This window comes from Poeciliopsis prolifica, unplaced genomic scaffold (genome assembly GCF_027474105.1).
Source record: "Poeciliopsis prolifica strain line A6 unplaced genomic scaffold, Auburn_PproV2 SCAFFOLD112, whole genome shotgun sequence".
Taxonomy (NCBI): domain Eukaryota; kingdom Metazoa; phylum Chordata; class Actinopteri; order Cyprinodontiformes; family Poeciliidae; genus Poeciliopsis; species Poeciliopsis prolifica.
The window spans coordinates 609,538-633,520 of record NW_026562487.1 but is presented as its reverse complement, the minus strand read 5'-3'; the positions used below and the strand labels follow the sequence as shown (position 1 = coordinate 633,520).

Genomic DNA, 23,983 nt, shown 5'->3' with positions numbered 1-23,983 from the left:
AGAAATTAATTGTGTGGCATAGTTTTAAAAGTTATTAAAAAAAGCTAAAATTAGCTCTACTATTAGCACATTAGCAGCTTAATGGAAGTGTCCCTTCTACAGCAGATGTCAAACTTTATTCAACTGAAAGTCTGGAAAACAGCAAAAGTACATTAGTGCTTTAGAATTTACTTGAAAACTGATTTAGGGGAATCAAAATGTGTTGCACAACAAATTTGCTCAGCTATTAGCACATTAGCAGATTAGCAATAGTGTAATCTACCACTGCAGATGGTAGACTGAAATAAATGAAAATTTATGTTAGCAAAGTAAAATGTTTTGATTTAAAATGGAAAATTAGATCATCAATATCTAGGTGTACGAATGTTTTAAAGTTTCAGAAAAAGCACAAAATCAGGAATTAGCTCTGCAATTAGCGCCCTAGCCCATGTGCTCCCACTCCTGTGTTCTGCTCTCGCTCTGCAGCGTTCTGGGTGTTCAGGACGGGTTCGAGTGCTACGAGGTTCAAGCCTGCGTCAAGGACTACTGCTTCGGCCGCGCCGACCGGGTGGTGGGCCTGGCCGTGGTGCAGCTGAGGGACATCATGGAGAGGGGCAACTGTGCCTGCTGGTGCCCCCTGGGGCAGCGCATCTCCATGGACGACACGGGCCTGACCGCCATGCGGATCCTCTCCCAGCGCTCCAACGACGACGTCGCCAAGGAGTTCGTCCGGCTCAAGTCCGAGACCCGATCAGCAGAGGAGGGAAGATGAGCTCTGCTTGATGCAGTGGCACTGCTTTGACCTCTGACCTGTCTTGGCTGCTGTGTAAAACCTCACCAGCTTCCAGTGTTCTTCAACTTCACATTTTTTTAAATCTCGTCCGCCTCTACTGAGGAGACAGAACCCATCCAGAACCTGTCAAAGGGCCGAATAAGAACCCACCCGCCCCGAGTGTTCTTGTGCAATAAATCCAACCCACCCCTCCCAAAGTGTGGCCAAGTGTTTCAAGCCTTACACTCTGCAAGCTGTGAATGTGTGTTCATGTAAAAGGAAAGAAATCCCTGTTTTTAATGAACACAAGTCAAATATTCACTTCACTTAGCAAAGAAAAACTACAAATCACAATTTGTTTTCTAACAGTTTGAGCAGGAAAATGCCTTGTCATGCAGAAACGATGCTAATCCTCGTTTTCACATGAAAAATGTTTGAATTTAACTCATCGCTTCATTTCATCTCTATTGGTAGTAATTTTTATTTCTCTGTTTTCTGCATGCATGGCCATTTTATTTATATTTTTGTATATTATTTCCCTTTTAAAGATTTGATCTGATTTCTGCTTCATTTTTTGACATTTTTGAGTTTTTTGGGGTTTGTTACAAACTGAGTTGCACAGCAGGACTTGAGTTGGAATAATTACAAGTTTTCATATCTCTCTTTTTTTGTTAGTTATTCTGCTCTTCATACGAGTGGCCTTAATATAAAATGATTTATTTTTTGTTTATTTTTAATCTCTTGTAATCGTTATAATTTGCATCTTGTTTCTCCAGACTGATGTCCTTAACATTTTGTATTTTTCATTTTAGTGATTTTATGTAAGCTGTAATCTGTCATGCTGAGTATCAATCCATGTTTTTTATTTACATTTCTTTGTATTTTCTGTAGACAGCGATTATTTGAACTCTTTTTGTTTCAGCAGCTTTTTAATGGATGAAATTAAACTACAGATCCAGCCTCTTACCTTCCCTCAGTAATTCAATGTTTCTGTTGATGGGAGCAAATATTTCCTTGTGCCAAGTTAAGTTTTCACTTTAGGTTTTTTTTTTAATTATTGCACATTTTTGTAACTTTTGACCATAAAATCACTGCATTTATCTGGAGTTTTCATTGGACTGTCACGTCTCTTTAAACCTGTCTCACTGTGTATGATTTCCACTCAATATTTTGTATAAAGTATTTAAGACTTGGATGGAATGTCTTTTATTTCTTATACTACTGACTAAAAACGTAATTTTCACAGTGAAATCAGTGTATTTATACTGGGCAAATTTATAATAGATCTTATTGCACTTTGTGAGGAAAAAGGTGCAAATTAAACTGGAAGTCTCTTCTAACCCCACCTGCATCATCCAACCGTTGCTTCCTGTTCATCACCATTGATTAATCAACGCTGGTCCAAGACGCGTCACGTCCAATCACTGTCCAAGTCCCAGCTGATAATAGCACCGTCCATGGCGTCTTCTGCTGTCCAGCAGAGCTCAACCCTCCTCCACCCCTTCACCTCCACTCGCTCGGCTCTCCGGCTGCATCCTTTCTTCACCTCCATCACCAATGTCTCGTCTCGGGGGATACGTTCCTTTCAGCATATGGAATGCTCATCCGAGCTCATCGCAAAGATTGTGATGATCGATGTCCTCAGCCGGGGCCCAAGCGCCAAAGACTTAAATTTTGTATGTCAATAAACTCTTCTAATGGTTTCCATTTTCTCCGTCTGTCTCTCCAGATTGAATTAATGTTCAGATGAAATCAACTAAGATTTTTCCATTGTGAACTAACCATAAACGTTCATCTGAATATGTGTGAAGTGCACAATTCTAGTCCAAGTTCAGGGAGCAAAAACAATCTTTAATACATCTGCAGACAGAGGGAAAAATATACTCTGCATTAGGCGAAATCTAAATCTGCTCTAACAAACTCAGAGTTACATAGTTGCTTTATTCACCTCTCAGCTAACAGAGGAGAAGATTAAGTTCCCAGACGATCCGCCTGGGAAACTTCAGCAGACGCATCTTGTTCAGTTAGTTTGTACACCCTCTGCAGCTGCACCGAAAAACATCTTGACTATGATACAATTACATTTATGTGATACATAAAAGAACACTGTATGATGCAAATAAAACATTTTCTCTTTAAAGAAAAATCTACTTCACATATGTTGGAATGTCATTGTTCCAGAAATGGTGAATTTCATATGTGCATCTTTTATTTCACCAGTTTTTCTTTCCACTCCACTTTTTATTAAAATGTAATACTGTCTTCTGGGAAAGTCATCTTGTTCAAGAATGAATTTTTGTGGCAGATATTCACCATGATTGATTACTCCATAATGTGGCAATAGTTACCTTTTTTATTGGTTTTGTGTAACCATGCAATTTATTATCTTACAGAATAAAATTTGTTCAATTAGCTAACTGAAAAGTGAGTTTAAAACTTCTTTTAGTGTTGTAGTTCAGTCTCCATCCAGCAGAGCGTCCCACTGGTCATTCTGAGGAGCCATTGATACGAGTTTGCAGTGGTATCTCTGAGGAATGAGGAGGAGGTCAAAACTATCAATATGGTCCAGTTTTACTCCATTTGTGGATTGTTTGTCAAATTGAGAACATAAATTTACTGGATTGAACTGGAGCTTGATAAAACAAGAAGTGGAGTTTTCTAATTTGCATTTTTGTGCCATAAAAGAATTGGAAATCAAACGTGCAAAGAGTTTGATGGGAAAGTAAAAACCAGATTTAATAGAACACACTGTGTCAAATAAAGTGTTACTCCTTTGAAAACGTTCATTTCCAGGATTCCAACCACAGATGGATGTTGGAGGAATGTGTTGAATGGTCGGTCATCACACACGTCTTCTGGTTCTGACCACAAATAAAGACTTTCTGGGAGGAAATGAAACAGGAGACTGAGGACATTCTGAGGACAGATCTCCCCATGGAGCCTCTTCTGTTTCTGCTGGACATAAACACCAAGGATTTACTCACTAAACATCAATGTTACATATTGTTGCACCTTCTGCTGCTGGTAGCAAGAAAGACAATTAGACTAAACTGGATTAAACCCAGTTCACCAACTGTTGCTGAATGGAGGAAAAACTGAAACATGACAACATGATGGAGCGTCTGACTGAACAACTAGACATGAAAATGAAATATTTTTGAAAATATTAAATTTAAAAATCAATTATTATTTTGGAGAATACATTTGTAGTTTGCCAAATAATATTTATATTTGAAGTTAGATATATAGATAAATATTTACATTTCTTTACAGTGATCACAACAGTCATAATCAAGTGTCAGTACATCCTGTTGAGAATAAATAACTCTGTTTTCCTTCTATCTCTTTTAACTAGTTGAAAAGCTAAAGGAAATGCCCTCAAAGTTATGGTTAAAGGACATGACACACTGGGGGGAAGCTTAGATAGAGGCTAATAAATAGTAGAACTGTTTTTGGGTGCCATTTTGTCCTGCAAGCTCCTAAAGGAAGCATATGAAATGGACCAGCTGTATTTTGGTGTTAATAAATATAATTCATGAATTCAACTCATTGACTATTCTTTAACCTTATATATAACAAACGTAGCATGTAGAATGGATAATTCTCCAAGATCCTCATTTGAATGAGAACATTTCTCCTTCCTCATGAAGATTTTATCAACGTGCTTCTGATTTGACTACAGAGCTTCCGCTTCCTTGTTCTGCTGCTCTGAAAGAAGAATCTACACACCAGGTGAGTTGTGACGTTATTATTTCTGCAAAATCGCTCACATTTACTGTCAGTTTGAGTTACACTGTTAAGGTGTGGCTCTGATCAGGTTGTGGGATCTTTATTTGTTGTTCAAATGTTCTTCTTCAACTCTTGATCGCTTGAACAAATTGTAAGTTTGCTTTGTTTACTTGAACTTTGTCTTCAGGAACCTTCCTGTTTGTTTCTGCTCTCTAATGTTGGAGAACAGGTTCACTGATTATTTCAGCTCAAAGTTTCATCTATCTGCTGTTTGAAGGTCAGTATTATATTACTGATGATCTGGAATCAAAAACATGATGAAAGTATGATGTTTCTTTGATTTCTTCTCGGAAAAAGCTGCTTAATGTTTTTATTTCCTGTAATCAAACTCTGTCTCTATAGTTGTTTCTGACTCCATCAAGATCAGACACAACAATAACTTGTTGTTTCTTTTCAAAGAAAAATCTTTATCATCTTTGATGCAGAATATAATCCAATCAGTACCAATGATTAATTATTTTTTAATTATTTGTAGTAATTAAAAATGAACTAACTAAATCACTTCCTGTTGTTCAGGTTGAATCAGTGAATGTAAATGTGCTCCATGTCTCCATCTAGTGGACTGATAGTAGAAGTGCAGCAGCTGATGGCGCTTCCTCTGCCTCTCTGCTGTCTGACTGCATTCACCTGACACTGATATGAAGCAGAGAAGAAGAGCCAATCAGAGGAGGAGCAGCTGATCTTTTTCAGCACTAATGATGTAAAGGATGATCAGAGTTGATGTGCAGATGAATGATGTGTGTTTCCTCTGCAGGTGAAGCTAGAAAGTGTGTGTGAGCTGATGTGGATTCAGCAGCATGGATCAGTGTGAGGACAGAGAGGAGGGAGTCCCTCCCTCTAAAACCACTCTGTGTGGGGAAGATGAGAGCCAGAGAAAAGGTCAGAGGTGAGGTCACCATCTCTAACTATCCACAGCCCTTTTCACACAGCGTTCACTATATCAGGCCAGAACAGACGTGGTGATGAAGCTGCTGCTGCTCCTCTTTGCTGATTAAGTTTTAATCATCATGTTTCTGTCAGGATCCATCAGAGACTCAAACCAGACCAGAACCAGAACCAGCTGTGTGTCCTTTAAGAGCGACAGGTCAAAGGATGAGAACATTTTATTTAAATCTCCTGGATCTCCACCATCAGAGAGGTGAGATGTTTCTAACTGCTGTAACTGTGGAAACTGAACCAGTATGAATATCCCAGTTTTTATTTATTCTGCTGACAGTGTGGAGTGTTTAAAGTGCAATATCAACTTTTTTACATAATCTGAGTGATTCTAGTGTTACTGTAATCCATTTTCCTCTTTCTTACTCCTTTGTATTGTGTTCGTGTCATGCTCTGTTTTACTGCTTCAACTAATTTTACTGTGAAAATCCTGGTGATTTCATGGTGAAACTGCTGGATGAATATTTCTTGACTTCCTAATTGTTCCTGGTTCCTCCACAGAGTGGACCAGCAGACCTCAGAGGTTCACAGGGGTCCATCTGACCAGCAGCATCAAACACAGCTGGACTCCATATTTATGGTCTGTAAATATACAACTACTTTTCTGTGGGTTCTGTTCACAGTTATCTCCATGCTGCAATTTGTAGTCCAAAGGATCATGAGTCTGTTCAACATCATCTGGTGTTTGGCTCCATGATTTCACTCTGATGTTTCCTTCATCTATTATTCTGTTCCAGCTGCTGGAGAAAAAACATTGTTACTTATGTGAAGAAAGAACTGAAGAAGATCCAGAAGGTTCTGAGTCCAGATTACCCAAAACATCAGAGAGTCAGAGAGATGATGAAGTGTTGGAAGGTGATGATGAAGAGCAGAGGAGGAGCAGCAGAGAGGCAGTGATGAAGATCACACTGACCTTCCTGAGGATGATGAAGCAGGAAAAGCTGGCTGACCATCTGCAGAGCAGTAAGAGGATTTCTAAAGAGATTTGAAATGATTGATAAATCAGACATTTACTGATGTGGAATCATATTTATTAACATCATCTTCAAAAATTATTTTATTTAGTATTTGATTTTATATTTATATTTATTTAGAACATCTTATTTCAATTTGTCAACATCAACTTAAATCTGGTCTGAAGAAGAAGTTCCAGTCTGTGTTTGAGGGAATTGCTAAAGCAGGAAGTCCAACCCTTCTGAACCAGATCTACACAGAGCTCTACATCACAGAGGGAGGGACTGGAGAGGTCAATGATGAACATGAGGTCAGACACATTGAAACAGCATCCAGGAAACCACACAGACCAGAAACAACAATCAGACAAGAAGACATCTTTAAAGTCCCACCTGGAAGAGATCAACCAATCAGAACAGTGATGACAAAGGGAGTGGCTGGCATTGGGAAAACAGTCCTAACACAGAAGTTCACTCTGGACTGGGCTGAAGACAAAGCTCACCAGAACATCCAGTTCATATTTCCATTCACCTTCAGAGAGCTGAATGTGCTGAAAGGGAAAAAGTTCAGCTTGGTGGAACTTGTTCATCATTTCTTTAATGAAACCAAAGAAATCTGCAGCTTTGAACATTTCCAGGTTCTGTTCATCTTTGATGGCTTGGATGAGAGTCGACTTCCACTGGACTTCCACAACAAGGAGATCCTGACTGATGCTACAGAGTCCACCTCAGTGGATGTTCTGCTGACAAACCTCATCAGGGGGAAACTGCTTCCCTCTGCTCTCCTCTGGATAACCACACGACCTGCAGCAGCCAATCACATCCCTCCTCAGTGTGTTGGCATGGTGACAGAGGTCAGAGGGTTCAATGACCCTCAGAAGGAGGAGTACTTCAGGAAGAGATTCAGAGATAAGAAACAGGCCAGCAGGATCATCTCCCACATGAAGACATCACGAAGCCTCCACATCATGTGCCACATCCCAGTCTTCTGCTGGATCACTGCTACAGTTCTGGAGGATGTGTTGGAGACCAGAGAGGGAGGAGAGCTGCCCAGAACCCTGACTGAGATGTACATCCACTTCCTGGTGGTTCAGACCAAAGTGAAGAAGGTCAAGTATGATGGAGGAACTGAAACAGATCCACACTGGAGTCGAACCAGTAAGAAGATGATAAAGTCTCTGGGAAAACTGGCTTTTGATCAGCTGCAGAAAGGAAACCTGATCTTCTATGAATCAGACCTGACAGAGTGTGGCATCGATATCAGAGCAGCCTCAGTGTACTCAGGAGTGTTCACACAGATCTTTAAAGAGGAGAGAGGTCTGTACCAGGACAAGGTGTTCTGCTTCGTCCATCTGAGTGTTCAGGAGTTTCTGGCTGCTCTTCATGTTCATCTGACCTTCATCAACTCTGGGGTCAACCTGATGGAAAACTCATTTACACTTCAGGCAGCCAACTTATTTCAGAAACCTAAACTAAAGTCTCTCCATCAGAGAGCTGTTGACCAGGCCTTACAGAGTCCAAATGGACACCTGGACTTGTTCCTCCGCTTCCTCCTGGGACTTTCACTGCAGACCAATCAGAGACTCCTACAAGGTCTGGTGACAAAGCCAGGAAGTAGGTCACAGACCAATCAGGAAACAGTTCAGTACATCAAGAAGAAGATCAGTGAGAATGTGTCTGCAGAGAAAAGCATCAATCTGTTCCACTGTCTGAATGAACTGAATGATCGTTCTCTAGTGGAGGAGATCCAACAGTCTCTGAGTTCAGGAAGTCTCTCCACAGATGAACTGTCTCCTGCTCAGTGGTCAGCTCTGGGTTTCATCTTGGTGTCATCAGGAAAAGATCTGGATGTGTTTGACCTGAAGAAATACTCTGCTTCAGAGGAGGTTCTTCTGAGGCTGCTGCCAGTGGTTAAAGCCTCCAACAAAGCTCTGTAAGGACACACATTGTTATTGCATTTATTTTTGATAAAAATCTGTCAATGATGAGATAAATATTAAGTGTTGCTTCATCAGTTTGTTTACTCATACATTTTCTCCTCAATGTTGACCGCTAGCAGATGATGAGTAAAAGAGAGATCAGAGCTCATAGGTGATTATTCATAATGCTACATGTTCAAGCAGCAGCAGAAATTATTTTTCCTACTGATGCCGACACTGGATTAATGTAGCTCATTATAGAAATTAATGTTTCTCTTGCCAGCCTCCTTGATGGCTGCTGTATTTCAGTCTCTTAAGACTTTAGGCCCAACTATAGAATAGAGCTGTTCACAACACATGTGAACTGCCATGTATTGTGCCAGGCTTAAAGATGTGGAAAATATGATATTCTTTTCAATCTGTGCAAAATGAATATCTCTCAGGATTAACACCTATTAAACAAACATAGGAAAGACAAGAGAGTTAGATTCTTTCTTACGAGGAGAACAGACAGTCATGTGCTTTCAGTTACAATCTTCTGCTGCTCTGAAAACACATTTGCCTGCTCCTCTCTTTTTATTGTTTTCAGGATCCCTAATCACAAAGAAACACTGTAACTCTAAAGGGAGGGGAAAACACTTCATCACATAGCGACAGTGCCAATGACAATCACTAACTAAAACACAAGGTATCTTGCACTAGATAGTCTCGTTCCAGACACAGAGTTAAACAGAGCAAGTTGTACATCTTCACAGTCAGTTTTATAGTAATCTAGCCTGTCAAAGAGGCCTTGCTTCCTGCTGAGAGATAAACCTACAGAAACCTGTTGTCACTGATTTCTTTCAGTGAGGCCTTCTGAGAATCAGAGTAATTCAACAATACAAAATCATTCTTAATGCTAAGATGAAACTAAACAATAAAAGCATATAAGAAAAGATACATTATGAACAATAACAAATATTTGACAAATAACATCACAATTATCCAAAACTATCATTGACTGGAACATAAAACATAAAATTTTGAAGAATTATTTAATGACATATTTCCCTCCCTGTCTCCTCAGACTGAGTGTCTGTAACCTCTCAGAGAGAAGCTGTGAAGCTCTGTCCTCAGTTCTCAGCTCCCAGTCCTCCAGTCTCAGAGAACTGGACTGAGTAACAACAACCTGCAGGATTCAGGAGTGAAGCTTCTCTCTGCTGGACTGAAGAGTCCAAACTGCAACCTGGAAACTCTCAGGTAACTCTGGGCTCTTGACAAATTGATGCATCTTAGGTTCAAAAAGAAACATAAATACAAATCCCAACAGTTGGTTGACTTTCTGATTTATTCCACATGTTACAAATCCATCCATCAGTTCATACCTTGGTTTCTACCTCCATGTTCTCATTTTCTCATCATGTGATGAATTGTGTGTCTGCAGCTTATCAGGCTGTTTGGTCTCAGAGGAAGGCTGTGCTTCTCTGGCCTCAGCTCTGACCTCCAACCCCTCCCATCTGAAAGAGTTGGACCTGAGCTACAATCATCCAGGAGACTCAGGAGTGAAGCTGCTGTCGGCTGGACTGAAGGATCCACACTGGAGACTGGAAGCTCTCAGGTATGGAGGAACCTGCTGCAGGAGCAGAGAAGGTCTGATAGAGGAGGAAGAGGGAGAAATGTCTTTAGTCAGTCTGATGGCAAACATTTAGTTTGAAGCTGAATGTTTAATTTGATAATTAGATATCTAGACGCCTCATCTGGAGGCAGAGATCGTCACCCAGTTTTCTGGAATATTCTCCTGACAAAGAGATCAGCACCAAGAATCAAAGATGAGAAGAAAAGCAGCTCCATGTTGGTCAAATGGATGTTTAAAGTTCTCAGATAGAAAAATAACTGAATTTGGATTTTAAGCAAAATTCACAAATTTGATAAAGTTAAGTTGAAATATTTCACACATGAAACAGCATCCAAATGTGTGCAGTGCCACCTGGTGGTGCTGGTTGGTAGAGGAAGTGCTGAAAGGTTGGAGGTGTTTGTCAGAGGTGTGTGATGATGGAAGCCTCTCCCTGGTTTGTGAGTCTGAGCTCAGAGATCAAATCTTTGATTCTTGTTGAATCTTTGTTGAATGTGATGCAGCTTCTCCTTTTTAATGTTTGTATTTCTGGATATTACAGTGAGGCCACAGCAGGTTTTCAGCAGCAGGGCTGTTTAGTGTTTCATTCCTTCATCTGTGTGTGGGAGTGTGGATGGATCAGGTATCCAGGTGTTGATCAGAGTTTAGATTGATTGTATTTTAATGCTGATTATTAAATCAGGTGGAGCTTCCAGAAATGTTTCCTTAGTTTCCTGATGTCCTTTTAGGCTTCAGTGAGTTTCTTCAGGTTGTTACTGAGGGATTTCCTTTCTCCTCTCTGTTGGAGCTTTTCCTGTGTTGGAGAAATGAGTTGTGCTGCAGCAGCACCAACTGTCCTTCCTACATCCACTGCAGTTTGCAATCCAGATGTTGGACTGTTCCTGTCTCAGTGCAGGACAATGTGTGTCTGAGAGACATGTAATGTCCATGTTTGCTGCTGAAAGAGACTGATGGTCTGACCCCCTCCTCCTTTCAGGGTGGAGCCTGCTGGAGGCCGATTCTTGACTCCAGGTCTGAGGAAATGTAAGTGTGTTTTTCATCTGATTCATGACAACAAAGCAGCTCACATTCAACCATCTTCAAACTGTCACATCACTCATTCAGGAGTCAAAGTGTCAATAAATGATCAATAACTGCAGCTGGATTGTGTTGTTCTCCATCAGATTCCTGTCAACTCACCATCGACACAAACACAGTGAGCAGAAACCTCAAACTGTCTGAAGACAACAGGAAGGTGACATATGAGGAGGAGCTTCAGTCATATCCTGATCATCCAGACAGATTTGATAATTATCTTCAGCTGCTGTGTAGAACTGGTCTGACTGGTCGCTGTTACTGGGAGGTTGAGTGGAGAAGAAAAGTTGATATATCAGTGAGTTACAGAAGAATCAGGAGGAAAGGAAACAGTAGAGACTGTTGGTTTGGAGGGAATGATCATTCCTGGAGTCTGAGATGCTCTGATATTGATGGTTACTCTGTCATTCACAATTACAGACAAACTCGTCTCTCCTCCTCCTCTGTCTCTAACAGAGTAGCAGTGTATGTGGACTGTCCTGCTGGCATTCTGTCCTTCTACAGAGTCTCCTCTGACTCACTGATCCTCCTCCACACCTTCAACACCACATTCACTGAACCTCTGATTCCTGGATTTGGGTTCTGGTTCAGTTCTGGTTCTTCAGTGTTCTGAGCTGATTTGAGTCTAAAGAGTCTAAAGTTTTTCCTCCTGTCAGAGAAACTCTCTCACTGTTGAACAGATAGTTCAGTCTCTACAATCTATTTCTTGGTGAAACGATTCTGATTGAGTCCTTGGAAACTTTTTCTTCTTCTAGTCCTTTAAAGATGGAAGCTGGGATTATTCCCGGATTATTCCAGGATTTTTCCAGGATTCTTCGAGGATTATTCCAGGATTCACATGTTTTTCAGTTTGTTTTCTTGTCATAGCTTCACTCTATCAAGAGATGCTGGTATACTGGTGGTGAAGCAGCAGGCAGAAAACCCAGGATATAGTTAAATGATGGTTTTAATAGTAAAAATAGTCCAAGTGGAAACATAAAAACAGGCAGCATGGCTGAGCTGAAGCCAGGGCTCAACGCCTGTAGCAACTGTTCATCCTGGTGGACAGAAGAACAGGCTTGACAAAATGATGTGAAGAACGATGAGGACCCGATGAGGAACAAAGGACAACCGTGGGATTAAATACACAGATGGTAATCACAGAAACGAGAAACACCTGGGAACAATCAAGGGGAAACAGGACAACGCAGAGACTGGAAGCATCACAGAAAAATAAGGACCGCTCATTTTGAAGGCTGCCTACGTTCAATAACATGAAAAAACTGCATGTTTTATATGAATTCAATTAGTACTTAATACTCTTTACACAAAGTGAAAGTACAAATGTAATGTGTTTTTTCTAAATTCCTTCATTTTATGAAAAGATGGTTAGCTCTCTTTATACAGGAGAAAACTATTTTTAAGAGAGTTGCCACTGATCAATTAATCGTTATTGATTCTAAGACCAATCATCTTTAGATTAATTCAATCAATCTGTAAAAATGTTGAATAAATTAGTGGTTTTCACTGGCTATACCCAATAATTATTCATTAAATATAACAAATTCTAAAAACACCAGTCTCTTAATGTTATTCCTTTAAAAATAAGTTTTGTTTCTAAAATGATCAAATTAAAATAAGTTACTTGTTGATTTTATAAGGATATTTTGTAAAATTGTAACAGTTTCAAATTTCACAATAAAATAATCTAATTAATCCTACATGATTAATTTTTCATTTTTATTCAACAATTAATCATTTCACCTCCAAAACCCTAATTTTTAGTTTATTCCTTGACTATTTTTTTATTATTCCCCAATAATTAAATCAAATTTACTGACAAAGATCCATAAGTTAAAACCTGAATCTCTAACAGGGAACATTTAATATCCATATCTGGTTTAAAAGGCTCAAAATTAGCAGCCATGTTTAAAAATGTTGGTCATCCTGAAACCCAAGTGGCTGATGGGAAACCTGAGGGGTTAGCATGCTAATCTTTATCCCTGTATCTACACTTTAATTACTTTTTCAGTGAAATGCTGAATTTAAATACTTCATCATGTATATTTACATAAGTCTACTCTGAGTCTAGTCAAAGTTTTTATAATGAATCAGTGATTTATGATGTGTTCAGAGCCAATCCAAGCTAAAATTATTTAATTGTTCATAACATAAATATCATGTTTTATTATAATTAGCAAACCAAGAGATTATTCATGTGATTTATTTACTGTCACAAAGCTTGACCTCATGACCTCGTGTGTTTTCTCCTGTAGAGGAAGTGCTGCTGCTTCTGTTTTAGCTCAAACCTGAAACAATCGACCTCCTGATGAACACAAAGTTCTGCAGAGTGTGTGTGAACACACCACTGGGTGTGTGTGTGTTGACCGCTGCCTTCTTGTCTTGATCACATGCAAATCAGCTGTTATGAAATGTATTTCCTGCTCCATTTCAGAAACACTTTCCCACTCAGAAGTAATAAAATACACACATTTTGAAGCGATGTTCATTTATATTTGTCAAACTGGCAGATTAAGCAAAGATCAGAGTGTTTGGTTATTGATCTCTGTTAAAAAGGGAGAGGTTTCGGGTTTTCATAACTTTAGAGCAAAGATAAACTCTGAAGGATTTTCCAGGATGTGATTACATGATCCTTACAAAAACATTTTATTCTTAGACCAAAAATAAACCATCATCCATCAGAGAGGTTCTATTAAAATAATTTATTGTATATGCAGGTCAGATAATAATCAGGTCTGGATTCACTGGGAAAATTAGCTCAGATTCCTAAAAACATGTGGTTTAATCACAGTTAGTTCATGATTTAATAAAGGGGTGTGAATATTTGCTCCTTCTTATGAGTGTGTTAAGTTGTGTCATCTTTTGATTTTTTGCACCTTTTTTGTACTAGGCCAGGGGTGTCAAACTCAAATACACAGTGGGCCAAAACTTTAAATTGAACAAAGTCACGGGCCAAGGTTGAACAAATGAATCTTTTAATATGGACCCAAACAAGTTCTTATATAACAATAAATATTGAATAAGCAAAGCTTATCTAAATTAAAAGAGCAGGTGTGCAAAATTGAGTTGCTAATAATAATAAAACATATTATTATATTAAATAAAATATAATAAATAAAATACATTTAATATATGAAATAAAATATTAAACATATTAAATAAAATTTAAATAAAAATTTTATGCTCCTTTCTGACCTAAATGTCAAAATTAGGTTCGTACACAGGCTAATAAATTTGAAAATAAATCATTAAATAAACTATGAATAAACCATTCAGGCCTTTGCGTAACAAGAAAAGGTGCATAGTAAACTTATTTATTGCTCTTTTTGCGCCACACTGATCGTTGGCCAAGCCAAATACCTGTCATTAATGACATTGAGTTCATCAATGTGGGGCCTCGTGGTTTGAGCTGACGAAACGATTCATTATCGAAAAAAAGGTGTTCGTCAGTCAGACGTCTCCTGTGAGATGTTTTCGTCATTTTCATTGAGGAGAAAAGTTGCTCACATAGGTAAGTGCTGGTGCGCAAGAAGACGGATCACCACCTTCATAATACACCCATGTCCGCTACCATAAGTGCGACTGACACAGAGGAGAAGGCGTCTCTGCCTCTCAGTGGCGGAGCTAGACTTTTTTTCAAGGGGTGGCCAAAGGGTGAGCAAGGCTTTATCAGAGGGGTCCATATACAAATGGACCGTTCCATGGAACGAAAGGAAACAAATATTTTTTCCTTTCGTTTAAAATTAATTAATGTAACTAGTTAGGTTATAATTCAAAGCTTTCATATGACATAGCCTACTTACATTTCAGTCATTATAAAACTTAATGGTTTTTCACATATTCTTTCCACACATTTCAAGCAAGAGCTGGGAGAAATAAAACATTAGAGGGCAGCATGTCACTAAAACATGTTAAAAAGAATCTGTCTAAAACACGATCTACCAGCACTAGCATGGCTAATATAATAAACGAGGCACTATGCAGCGGTGCACAACCATTTTGTTTCTTTTTAGAAATGTATGACAAGTGCCGCCTCTCATTAGGAAGGTAACAGCGGTTACTGCTGAGCGGTAAAATGTAAATACCTGCAAAACTCCTGGACGGTGTAACTCTAAAGCCGTTGATGTGTTTTGGATCAAGCAGGAACCAACATGTCAGTTTAACCAATGGACAGCGTCGGGCATCGGGCTGCCTTCAGGGACAGTCGGAAATTACAGTTTTCCTGGCAAATCTTTGCCGATCTCATAAGTATTATATTTTAAAATGACCATTTCCAGTGGGTGGCAGTAGGGGTGGCAAGGGCTCTGTTGGGGGTGGCAAGTGCCACCCCGGCCACCCTCTGGCTCCGCCACTGCTGCCTCTGTCCTGATTGACACACCAAAAAACAGCAGAGCATTATGGATTCGTAGTATAACCGGTGAATGTGGCGTCACCGCATTGCCACCGTATAATACCGGTGGGCCGGCTCTAATATTGATTTGAAATTGCCTCGCGGGCCAAATATAATTACACTGCGGGCCAGAGTTTGACACCTATGTACTAGGCGCACATGAGTGGTGGCAGCTGGTCTTTGGGCCGGGTCAGGATCTGGTAAAGCAGTTTGGACATCCTGAAAAAGTTTGGGATGTTTGACCGATTGTATGACAGGAAACCGGCTCAGCTCACTTACAATGTTTGGAGGTTTGTCTTTGAGTGGCTGGACAGGAGCTATTTCAGCTGGATTCATCATGTTTCCTTGTTCAGCAGTTATGACCTGGGTTGGTTTGAGTTGAATTTGAGGTTTGGTTATTCTGCAGTCCTTCGTTCCTTTCTTTAATTAGATTAGTCTTGTTTCTATTTTTACTTTAATATCTTGTTATTCTTGCTATTTTATGTTTCTTAGGTCCAGTTACAATGTGGTATCTTGGTTTTTTTTTCTAGTTTCCCTGTTGTGTTCTCTTCTTTGCCCCCTGTGCCATTTTCTCTCTCTCTTTCCTCCAACCTGTTAATCAGCCCAGGTCTTTTGTTCCAGCATTCACCCTCACAGTATTTATTCTCTTCTCCTGCTCACTCTTATTGCTGTTCCTTCTCTTAAATCCCATCATATCCTGGTTACTTGCCTTTTGATATTCTGCTTATTTTTGCTCCTGGTTCCTGTTTTTGGTCTGCTCTGGCTCCTTGTGATTTCTGTGTGTTTTCAGGTTTCAAAACATTCAATATGATCCATACTCCCAGCTTCTGTTTGCATTTGTCCTCTCTGCTCTTGATCTGACTCTGACTTTAAATTCAGGATGATGATTGAAATGAAATGGTGGAGGATGAGAATGGGGCGCGGCGAGGAGGTGGAGGAAGAGCGCCGTGATCCATCTCTCTGCTGTGGAGACCTGAGGGAATCTGACAGAGAAACAGCAGCCTTGAAATTACAACAACACTATTACTTAATAGTGTTGTTGTAACACTATTGCTGTTATTACATTATCAATGACGATAACGTTTCTCCAACATTGATGTTGAGGGTCAAGTGTTCAAATTAGTGATAGATTCCAGTTTTGACATCATATCAATTTGATTTGTTATTGATTGTTAGGAAATGCACCATGTTGAAATCATATAAAAGAAAATTAAGCCTGCCTGGGAAAATACGAATCACTCTGTTAAATTAACATTTTAATATGAAATTCAAAAGTTTTTGTGCGGACAAATCTGCAGGTTTTCCTTTATAGGAAGAATAATCTAAGACTTAATGCATCTCAAACTCCCTCCAAGCTCATATATCTTTCTAAAAAGTTACTTGTAAATTAGTTTTGTTTCATTTTAAGTGTCCAAATGTACTTGAACAATAAACTAGACCAAAAATAAATGGTAATATTTTGTTTTTCTCTGATAGTATCCACGTTTTAACTCAATATAAAGTCAGTTCTTGTAATTGTGGCTGGAGAAAGACATTCTCTACCTTTTCTCTGCTTTTCTAGCTGAAGAACAGCGCGCTAGCATGGCAGGCAAGTCCACTGCATATGCAAACATGTAAAACATGACTGCATATACGCCTTAAAAATAACTTTGAAAAAACCACTGCACAATTATCTGAATGAAGCAACAAGACAAAACCTTTGTTGCCTCTTTACTGCAACTCCTAGTTTGAAGGAAGTGAGGAAGAGGAGGAAGTTAAAGAGGAAGGGGAGGAAATGGAGGCAGAGGTTTGTTGCAGTTGAAAGTGGTTTTTAACATCCTTCATTCTCCAAATCCAAAGTCATTTCCAAAGATTTTCCCCAAACTGAAACTAAAACATCCAACATGGTGGAGTTTTGTTGTCTGGTTTGATTCTCATCTGTGAGGATTTCCTCTTTAGATTAGCAGCATTTTCCCTTATTTCCCATAAAAGCGCCACTTTCACGTCACCTTCAACTGTATTTTTTCATTTTAACACTTTATTTTGTTCCTTTTCTAAACCATGTGTGATAGACTGAGAAGGATGAGGTGGGTTAAACATGTTATCTGGGATTAAATCACCTTAATATTCACCAAAAAGTCCAGAAATCATTTGGATTTATACAGCTCCTCCACCTCTTCAAGACAGTTTGACACTGTTTGTGTTTTTTTATATCTCTAACAATTTTCTGACACAAAGATGGACGAACCGTTTGAGAAGGTAGGCACAAGCAGAATATCCTAAATTAGATTCTTAATAAGCAATTTCCCACTTGATGAGTGTCAAAATGGGGCATTTCATCCAAAATGTCTTGTTTTACCTCCCAACTTTCTGCCACATAGAGAGAAAATGCATGTGAGGATCATGAGGTGAGTTCATGCGTGTTACAGGAGGTGAACTGTAACATGCATGTTATTATGAGTAGAAATGCAAACTACACCAACAAGGTGTTTAACGGACTCGTAATGCAACCGTAGACTCTCAGGTGTTTTGTAATAATTCAGCTTTAGAAGTAATTTAGCTTCCAGGTTCTGAGTCTCAGTAAAATCCCAAAACTTCCCAGTTTTATTTCCCTTTTTCTTTCTCTAAAACCTTTTGTCAGCCTTTTGAACGTGAAGGTTTCTCTCCTCCAGATGGACACGGAGGCCAGCGACCTGCTCAACGACCTGCAGGTTCGGCTCAACAACGTTCTGGACGACCTCAGCAGCACGTTTGGGAACAGGTACGCCGCCCTCACACCCCCACGTTTCCCCCACTTTGTCCCAGTGCATCACTGGCTTTTCTTCTCCTGCAGCTTCCAGAGCCGCATCACCGACTGCATGCGGCAGATGGCGTCGCTGCTGTACCAGATCAAAGGACCGCTCAACGAAAACACCAAGAACCAGGTGGAGGGCGACTCGGACAACATGCTGCGGCCGCTCATGGACTTCCTGGATGCGCAGTGGGTTCAGTGGGATTTCCCCAAACACGGCTCGTCCGTCGGCGTGTGTGTGAACGTCTTGTTTTTGCAGATTAACGCTGTTCGCCACGGTGTGTGAGAAAACCGTCCTGAAGCGCGTTCTGAAGGAGCTGTGGAGGATCGTGATGACCAGCCTGGAGAAGAACATCGTCCTGCCGCAAGGGAACGACACCTTGGTGAGTCTGACGCTCGTCTCCGTCACTGGACAGGTTTCCATCCAGATGGTTTTGAAATGTTGTCAAAAAGTGTGAATTATATGACAAAAACACAATCTTACCAAATATTTTTGATCTAGTTGTCAGTGAAACTATCTTAGAACAGCAGAAAAATGAGAAAACTAACTCACAAGTAGCTTTTCAGCAAGAAATAGAAGCTTGTTTTAAGTCAATAATTTCTTAATATTGCTGATCAAATTTGATTATTTCACCTAAATCAAAATATTTTTGCAATGTTATAAGGGAAATAATAATCAGACTAAAATCTCATTTTATTTCAATAATTTTGTGCAAAATAAATATAATGAACTTATTTTGTGCAGGACAGATTATTTCACTTATAACAAATCATTTTCCCTTAAATTAAATAATCTGCCAACTACTTTTTTTAATCAATATTGAGGAATTATCTACTTAAAACAAGCTTCTTCTTCTGATAAGTTACTATTAAGTTACTTTTGTCTTATTTAAAATGTGCTGAGATATTTCAAAATTCAAATTCAAACATACTTTATTGATCCCAAAAGAAAAGTTAAATGTTGTAATTCACATTCGTCAAATTTGCACTAGAAACTAGAGCAAAAATACTGGGTAAGAGTTTATGGTTTTGCAGTGTAATTTGCATTTTCTTTTATACATTATTATAAAAATTTTCTCAAATTTGAATCATAGCTGGATGGAAACATGGCTGCCATTTTGAAATGGATCAACTCGTAATTGTGTCAGATGATGAGATGTAAACATTTTGACAGACGTGACCAAACACAAAAAATATTTTTATCCATTATGTTTTAAAATGATGACTGTGGAATATTCAGTTTAATTATTAGTCAACAAACTGAACATCATCCAATCACATATAGAGCAGATAAATAACTCACTTTACGTCTGAACATGAGTTGTATCGATGCTTTTTTTCCATCTCCATCAAACTTCACTAATATGATACTTAAAATTGAAACAAGGCTTCTGAAAACTAAAAGAATCATTCATTTTTCTGTTTTTCCTGAAGGGAGCACAGATCCTTTCTGCTGCTAAAGAACTGGGACACCTTTCCAAACTGAAGGTATCAGGTTGCCTTTGAGTTTGCTTTCTCCTGTGAATTGGTCTAGTCAAAGTCTTGGTTTGGGTTGTTTAGGATCACATGGCAGGAGACGCTAAAAGCCTGACGCCCAGGCAGTGTGCCGTCATGGATGTGGCTCTGGATACCATCAAGGTGAGAGCGAAACGTTGACCTCTGGTCAAACAGAAAAGTACAATTCATTCACATTTTAAGAGTCTTTTAGTTGATTAACTAAAAGTCTGATTAACTCCACTTTAAGTTTAATCATTCAGGTTGTAGAACGCTGATTCCTCTCGTTTTGTTTCCTACGCAGCAATACTTTCATGCGGGCGGGAACGGCTTGAAGAAGACTTTCCTGGAGAAGAGCGCTGAGCTTTCGTCGCTCCGCCACGCTCTGTCGCTCTACACCCAGACCACCGACACGCTCATCAAAACCTTCGTGACCACGCAGCATTCACAGGGTAGATCCAAAGCGCCTCAAAGGAGATTAAATACGGGAGAGTTTCAGATTCCTCGCTGCTTTTATCTCCTGGATTTGGTTGTTTAAGTTGCTGTCTTGTTTTTATCTCCTGCTGCCTCTGTGCCAGTGCACAATGGGAAGGGTATTAGGTTAACCCCTAATGAGAAAATCCAGCCCAGCAGGGGTAGGTCTCCATGAAATCATCATCAGCCCAACTTCCCTTCATCGTTTTCTCTCTTCTGTTTTGTGAAACCTGCGTTTCTGTCGCATGACTCTATAAAACGTGGTTTTCTTTGCCTGCATTGGACCAAATGTTGTTTGTGTTATACCAGGCTCAGGTGTGGACAAACCCATCGGAGAGGTTTCCCTGCAGATTGAGCTGTACACTCATCCCAAGAGCGGAGAGCGGAAAGTTACTCTCAAAGGTCCGTTTGGGCTCATTTTGAACCAATGAAATCAAAGCTGCAGCATTTTAGTGTCATTTCTGTTTAAATGTTTGTGTCATTGATGCAGTGATTGCAGCCAGTGATTTGAAGTGGCAGACGTCTGGGATGTTCAGACCCTTCGTGGAAGTCACGATGATCGGGCCGCACCTCAGCGACAAGAAGCGCCGATTTCAGACCAAATCCAAGAACAACAGCTGGTCTCCCAAATACAACGAGACCTTTCACTTGTAAGTTCAAAACCAAACGTCGTGACACATTTAGGATTTGAAGCTCTTTTAATTCTGACTTCATAAACTGTTGGTTACACAAAACAAAGTCCTTGTGAAATTACTGGACAATGTCAGCTAATGCGCTAGCAGCAGAGCTAATTGTTCATTTAGTGTTTCTGCTAAACATTTAGTGAAGTTCCTCAAATTTAACTTTTCCAAATATAATCTGGATTTATTTTAAGAAATTAATTGTGTGGCAATAGTTTTAAAAGTTATAAAAAAGCTAAAATTAGCTCTACTATTAGCACATTAGCAGCTAATGGAAGTGTCCCTTCTACTGCAGATGTCAAACTTTATTCAACTGAAGTCTAGAAAACAGCAAAAGTACATTAGTGCTTTAGAATTTAACTTGAAAACTGATTTAGGGGAATCAAAATGTGTTGCACAACAAATTTGCTCAGCTATTAGCACATTAGCAGATTAGCAATAGTGTAATCTACCACTGCAGATGTGGACCTCAAATCAAAGTAAAATGTTTTGATTTAAAATGGAAAATTAGATCAGCAAAATCTAGGTGTACGAATGTTTTTAAAGTTTCAGAAAAAGCACAAAATCAGGAATTAGCTCTGCAATTAGCGCCCTAGCCCATGTGCTCCCACTCCTGTGTTCTGCTCTCGCTCTGCAGCGTTCTGGGTGTTCAGGACGGGTTCGAGTGCTACGAGGTTCAAGCCTGCGTCAAGGACTACTGCTTCGGCCGCGCCGACCGGGTGGTGGGCCTGGCTGTGGTGCAGCTGAGGGACATCATGGAGAGGGGCAACTGCGCCTGCTGGTGCCCCCTGGGGCAGCGCATCTCCATGGACGACACGGGCCTGACCGCCATGCGGATCCTCTCCCAGCGCTCCAACGACGACGTCGCCAAGGAGTTCGTCCGGCTCAAGTCCGAGACCCGATCAGCAGAGGAGGGAAGATGAGGCTCTGCTTGATGCAGTGGCACTGCTTTGACCTCTGACCTGTCTTGGCTGCTGTGTAAAACCTCACCAGCTTCCAGTTTCTTCAACTTCACATTTTTTTAAGTCTGAGGAGACAGAACCCATCCAGAACCTGTCAAAGGGCCGAATAAGAACCCACCCGCCCCGAGTGTTCTTGTGCAATAAATCCAACCCACCCCTCCCAAAGTGTGGCCAAGTGGTTCAAGCCTTACACTCTGCAAGCTGTGAATGTGTGTTCATGTAAAGGAAAGAAATCCCTGTTTTTAATGAACACAAGTCAAATATTTCACTTCACTTAGCAAAGAAAAACTACAAATCACAATTTGTTTTCTAACAGTTTGAGCAGGAAAATGCCTTGTCATGCAGAAACGATGCTAATCCTCGTTTTCACATGAAAAATGTTTGAATTTAACTCATCGCTTCATTTCATTCTCTATTGGGAGTAATTTTTATTTCTCTGTTTTCTGCATGTCATGACCATTTTATTTATATTTTTGTATATTTATTTCCCTTTTAAAGATTTGATCTGATTTCTGATCCATTTTTTGACATTTTTAAGTTTTTTGGGGTTTTGTTACAAACTGAGTTGCACAGCAGGACTTGAGTTGGAATAATTACAAGTTTACATTTCTCTCCTTTTTTGTTTTTTATTCTGCTCTTCATACGAGTGGCCTTAATTATAAAAATGATGTTTTATTTTTTGTTTATTTTTAATCTCTTTATCTTGTAATGGTTATAATTTGCATCGTGTTTCTCCAGACTGATGTCCTTAACATTTTGTATTTTTCATTTTAGTGATTTTATGTAAGCTGTAATCTGTCATGCTGAGTATCAATCCCATGTTTTTTTATTTACCATTTCTTTGTATTTTCTGTAGACAGCGATTTATTTTGAACTCTTTTTGTTTCAGCAGCTTTTTAATGGATGAAATTAAACTACAGATCTAGCCTCTTACCTTCCCTCAGTAATTCAATGTTTCTGTTGATGGGAGCAAATATTTCCTTGTGCCAAGTTAAGATTTCACTTTAGGTTTTTTTAATTATTGCACATTTTTGTAACTTTTGACCATAAATCACTGCATTTATCTGGAGTTTTCATTGGACTGTCACGTCTCTTTAAATCTGTCTCACTGTGTATGATTTCCACTCAATATTTTGTATAAAGTATTTAAGACTTGTATGGAAATGTCTTTTATTTCTTACACTACAGACTAAAAACGTAATTTTCACAGTGAAATCAGTGTATTTATACTGTGCAAATTTATAATAGATCTTATTGCACTTTGTGAGGAAAAAGGTGCAAATTCAACTGGAAGTCTCTTCTAACCCCACCTGCATCATCCAACCGTTGCTTCCTGTTCATCACCATTGATTAATCAACGCTGGTCCAAGACGCGTCACGTCCAATCACTGTCCAAGTCCCAGCTGATAAATAGCACCGTCCATGGCGTCTTCTGCTGTCCAGCAGAGCTCAACCCTCCTCCACCCCTTCACCTCCACTCGCTCGGCTCTCCGGCTGCATCCTTTCTTCACCTCCATCACCAATGTCTGGTCTCGGGGGATGACGTTCCTTTCAGCATATGGAATGCTCATCCAAGCTCATCGCAAAGATTGTGATGATCGATGTCCTCAGCCGGGGCCCAAGCGCCAAAGACTTAAATTTTGTATGTCAATAAACTCTTCTAATGGTTTCCATTTTCTCCATCTAAGTCTCTCCAGATTGAATTAATGTTCAGATGAAATCCACTCAGATTTTTTCATTGTGAACTAACCATAAAAGTTCATCTGAATATGTGTGAAGTGCACAAGTCTAGTCCAAGTTCAGGGAGCAAAAACAATCTTTAATACATCTGCAGACAGAGGGAAAAATATACTCTGCATTAGGCGAAAATCTAAATCTGCTCTAACGAACTCAGAGTTACATAGTTGCTTTATTCACCTCTCAGCTAACAGAGGAGAAGATTAAGTTCCCAGACGACCCGCCCGGGAAACTTCAGCAGACGCATCTTGTTCAGTTAGTTTGTACACCCTCTGCAGCTGCACCGAAAAACATCTTGACTATGATACAATTACATTTATGTGATACATAAAAGAAGACTGTATGATGCAAATAAAACATTTTCTCTTTAAAGAAAAATCTACTTCACATATGTTGGAATATCATTGTTCCAGAAATGGTGAATTTCATATGTGCATCCTTT

The 23,983-nt window shown here is 39.5% G+C and overlaps 1 protein-coding gene across 1 annotated transcript in view; it reads left to right on the top strand.

Moving 5' to 3' along the window:
• Positions 1 to 21,836, top strand: part of LOC129354558 (protein unc-13 homolog B-like) — a 53,177-nt gene extending 31,341 nt beyond the window's left edge. Inside the window, exons 24-32 of the mRNA XM_055024020.1 lie at positions 18,076 to 18,164; positions 18,237 to 18,383; positions 18,454 to 18,577; positions 19,629 to 19,682; positions 19,755 to 19,832; positions 19,993 to 20,140; positions 20,472 to 20,564; positions 20,653 to 20,812; positions 21,480 to 21,836. Coding sequence (XP_054879995.1) covers positions 18,076 to 18,164; positions 18,237 to 18,383; positions 18,454 to 18,577; positions 19,629 to 19,682; positions 19,755 to 19,832; positions 19,993 to 20,140; positions 20,472 to 20,564; positions 20,653 to 20,812; positions 21,480 to 21,765 — 1,179 coding nt within the window. The 3' untranslated portion in view covers positions 21,766 to 21,836. The remainder of the gene's footprint in view (positions 1 to 18,075; positions 18,165 to 18,236; positions 18,384 to 18,453; positions 18,578 to 19,628; positions 19,683 to 19,754; positions 19,833 to 19,992; positions 20,141 to 20,471; positions 20,565 to 20,652; positions 20,813 to 21,479) is intronic.
• Positions 21,837 to 23,983: the final 2,147 nt, after the last annotated feature.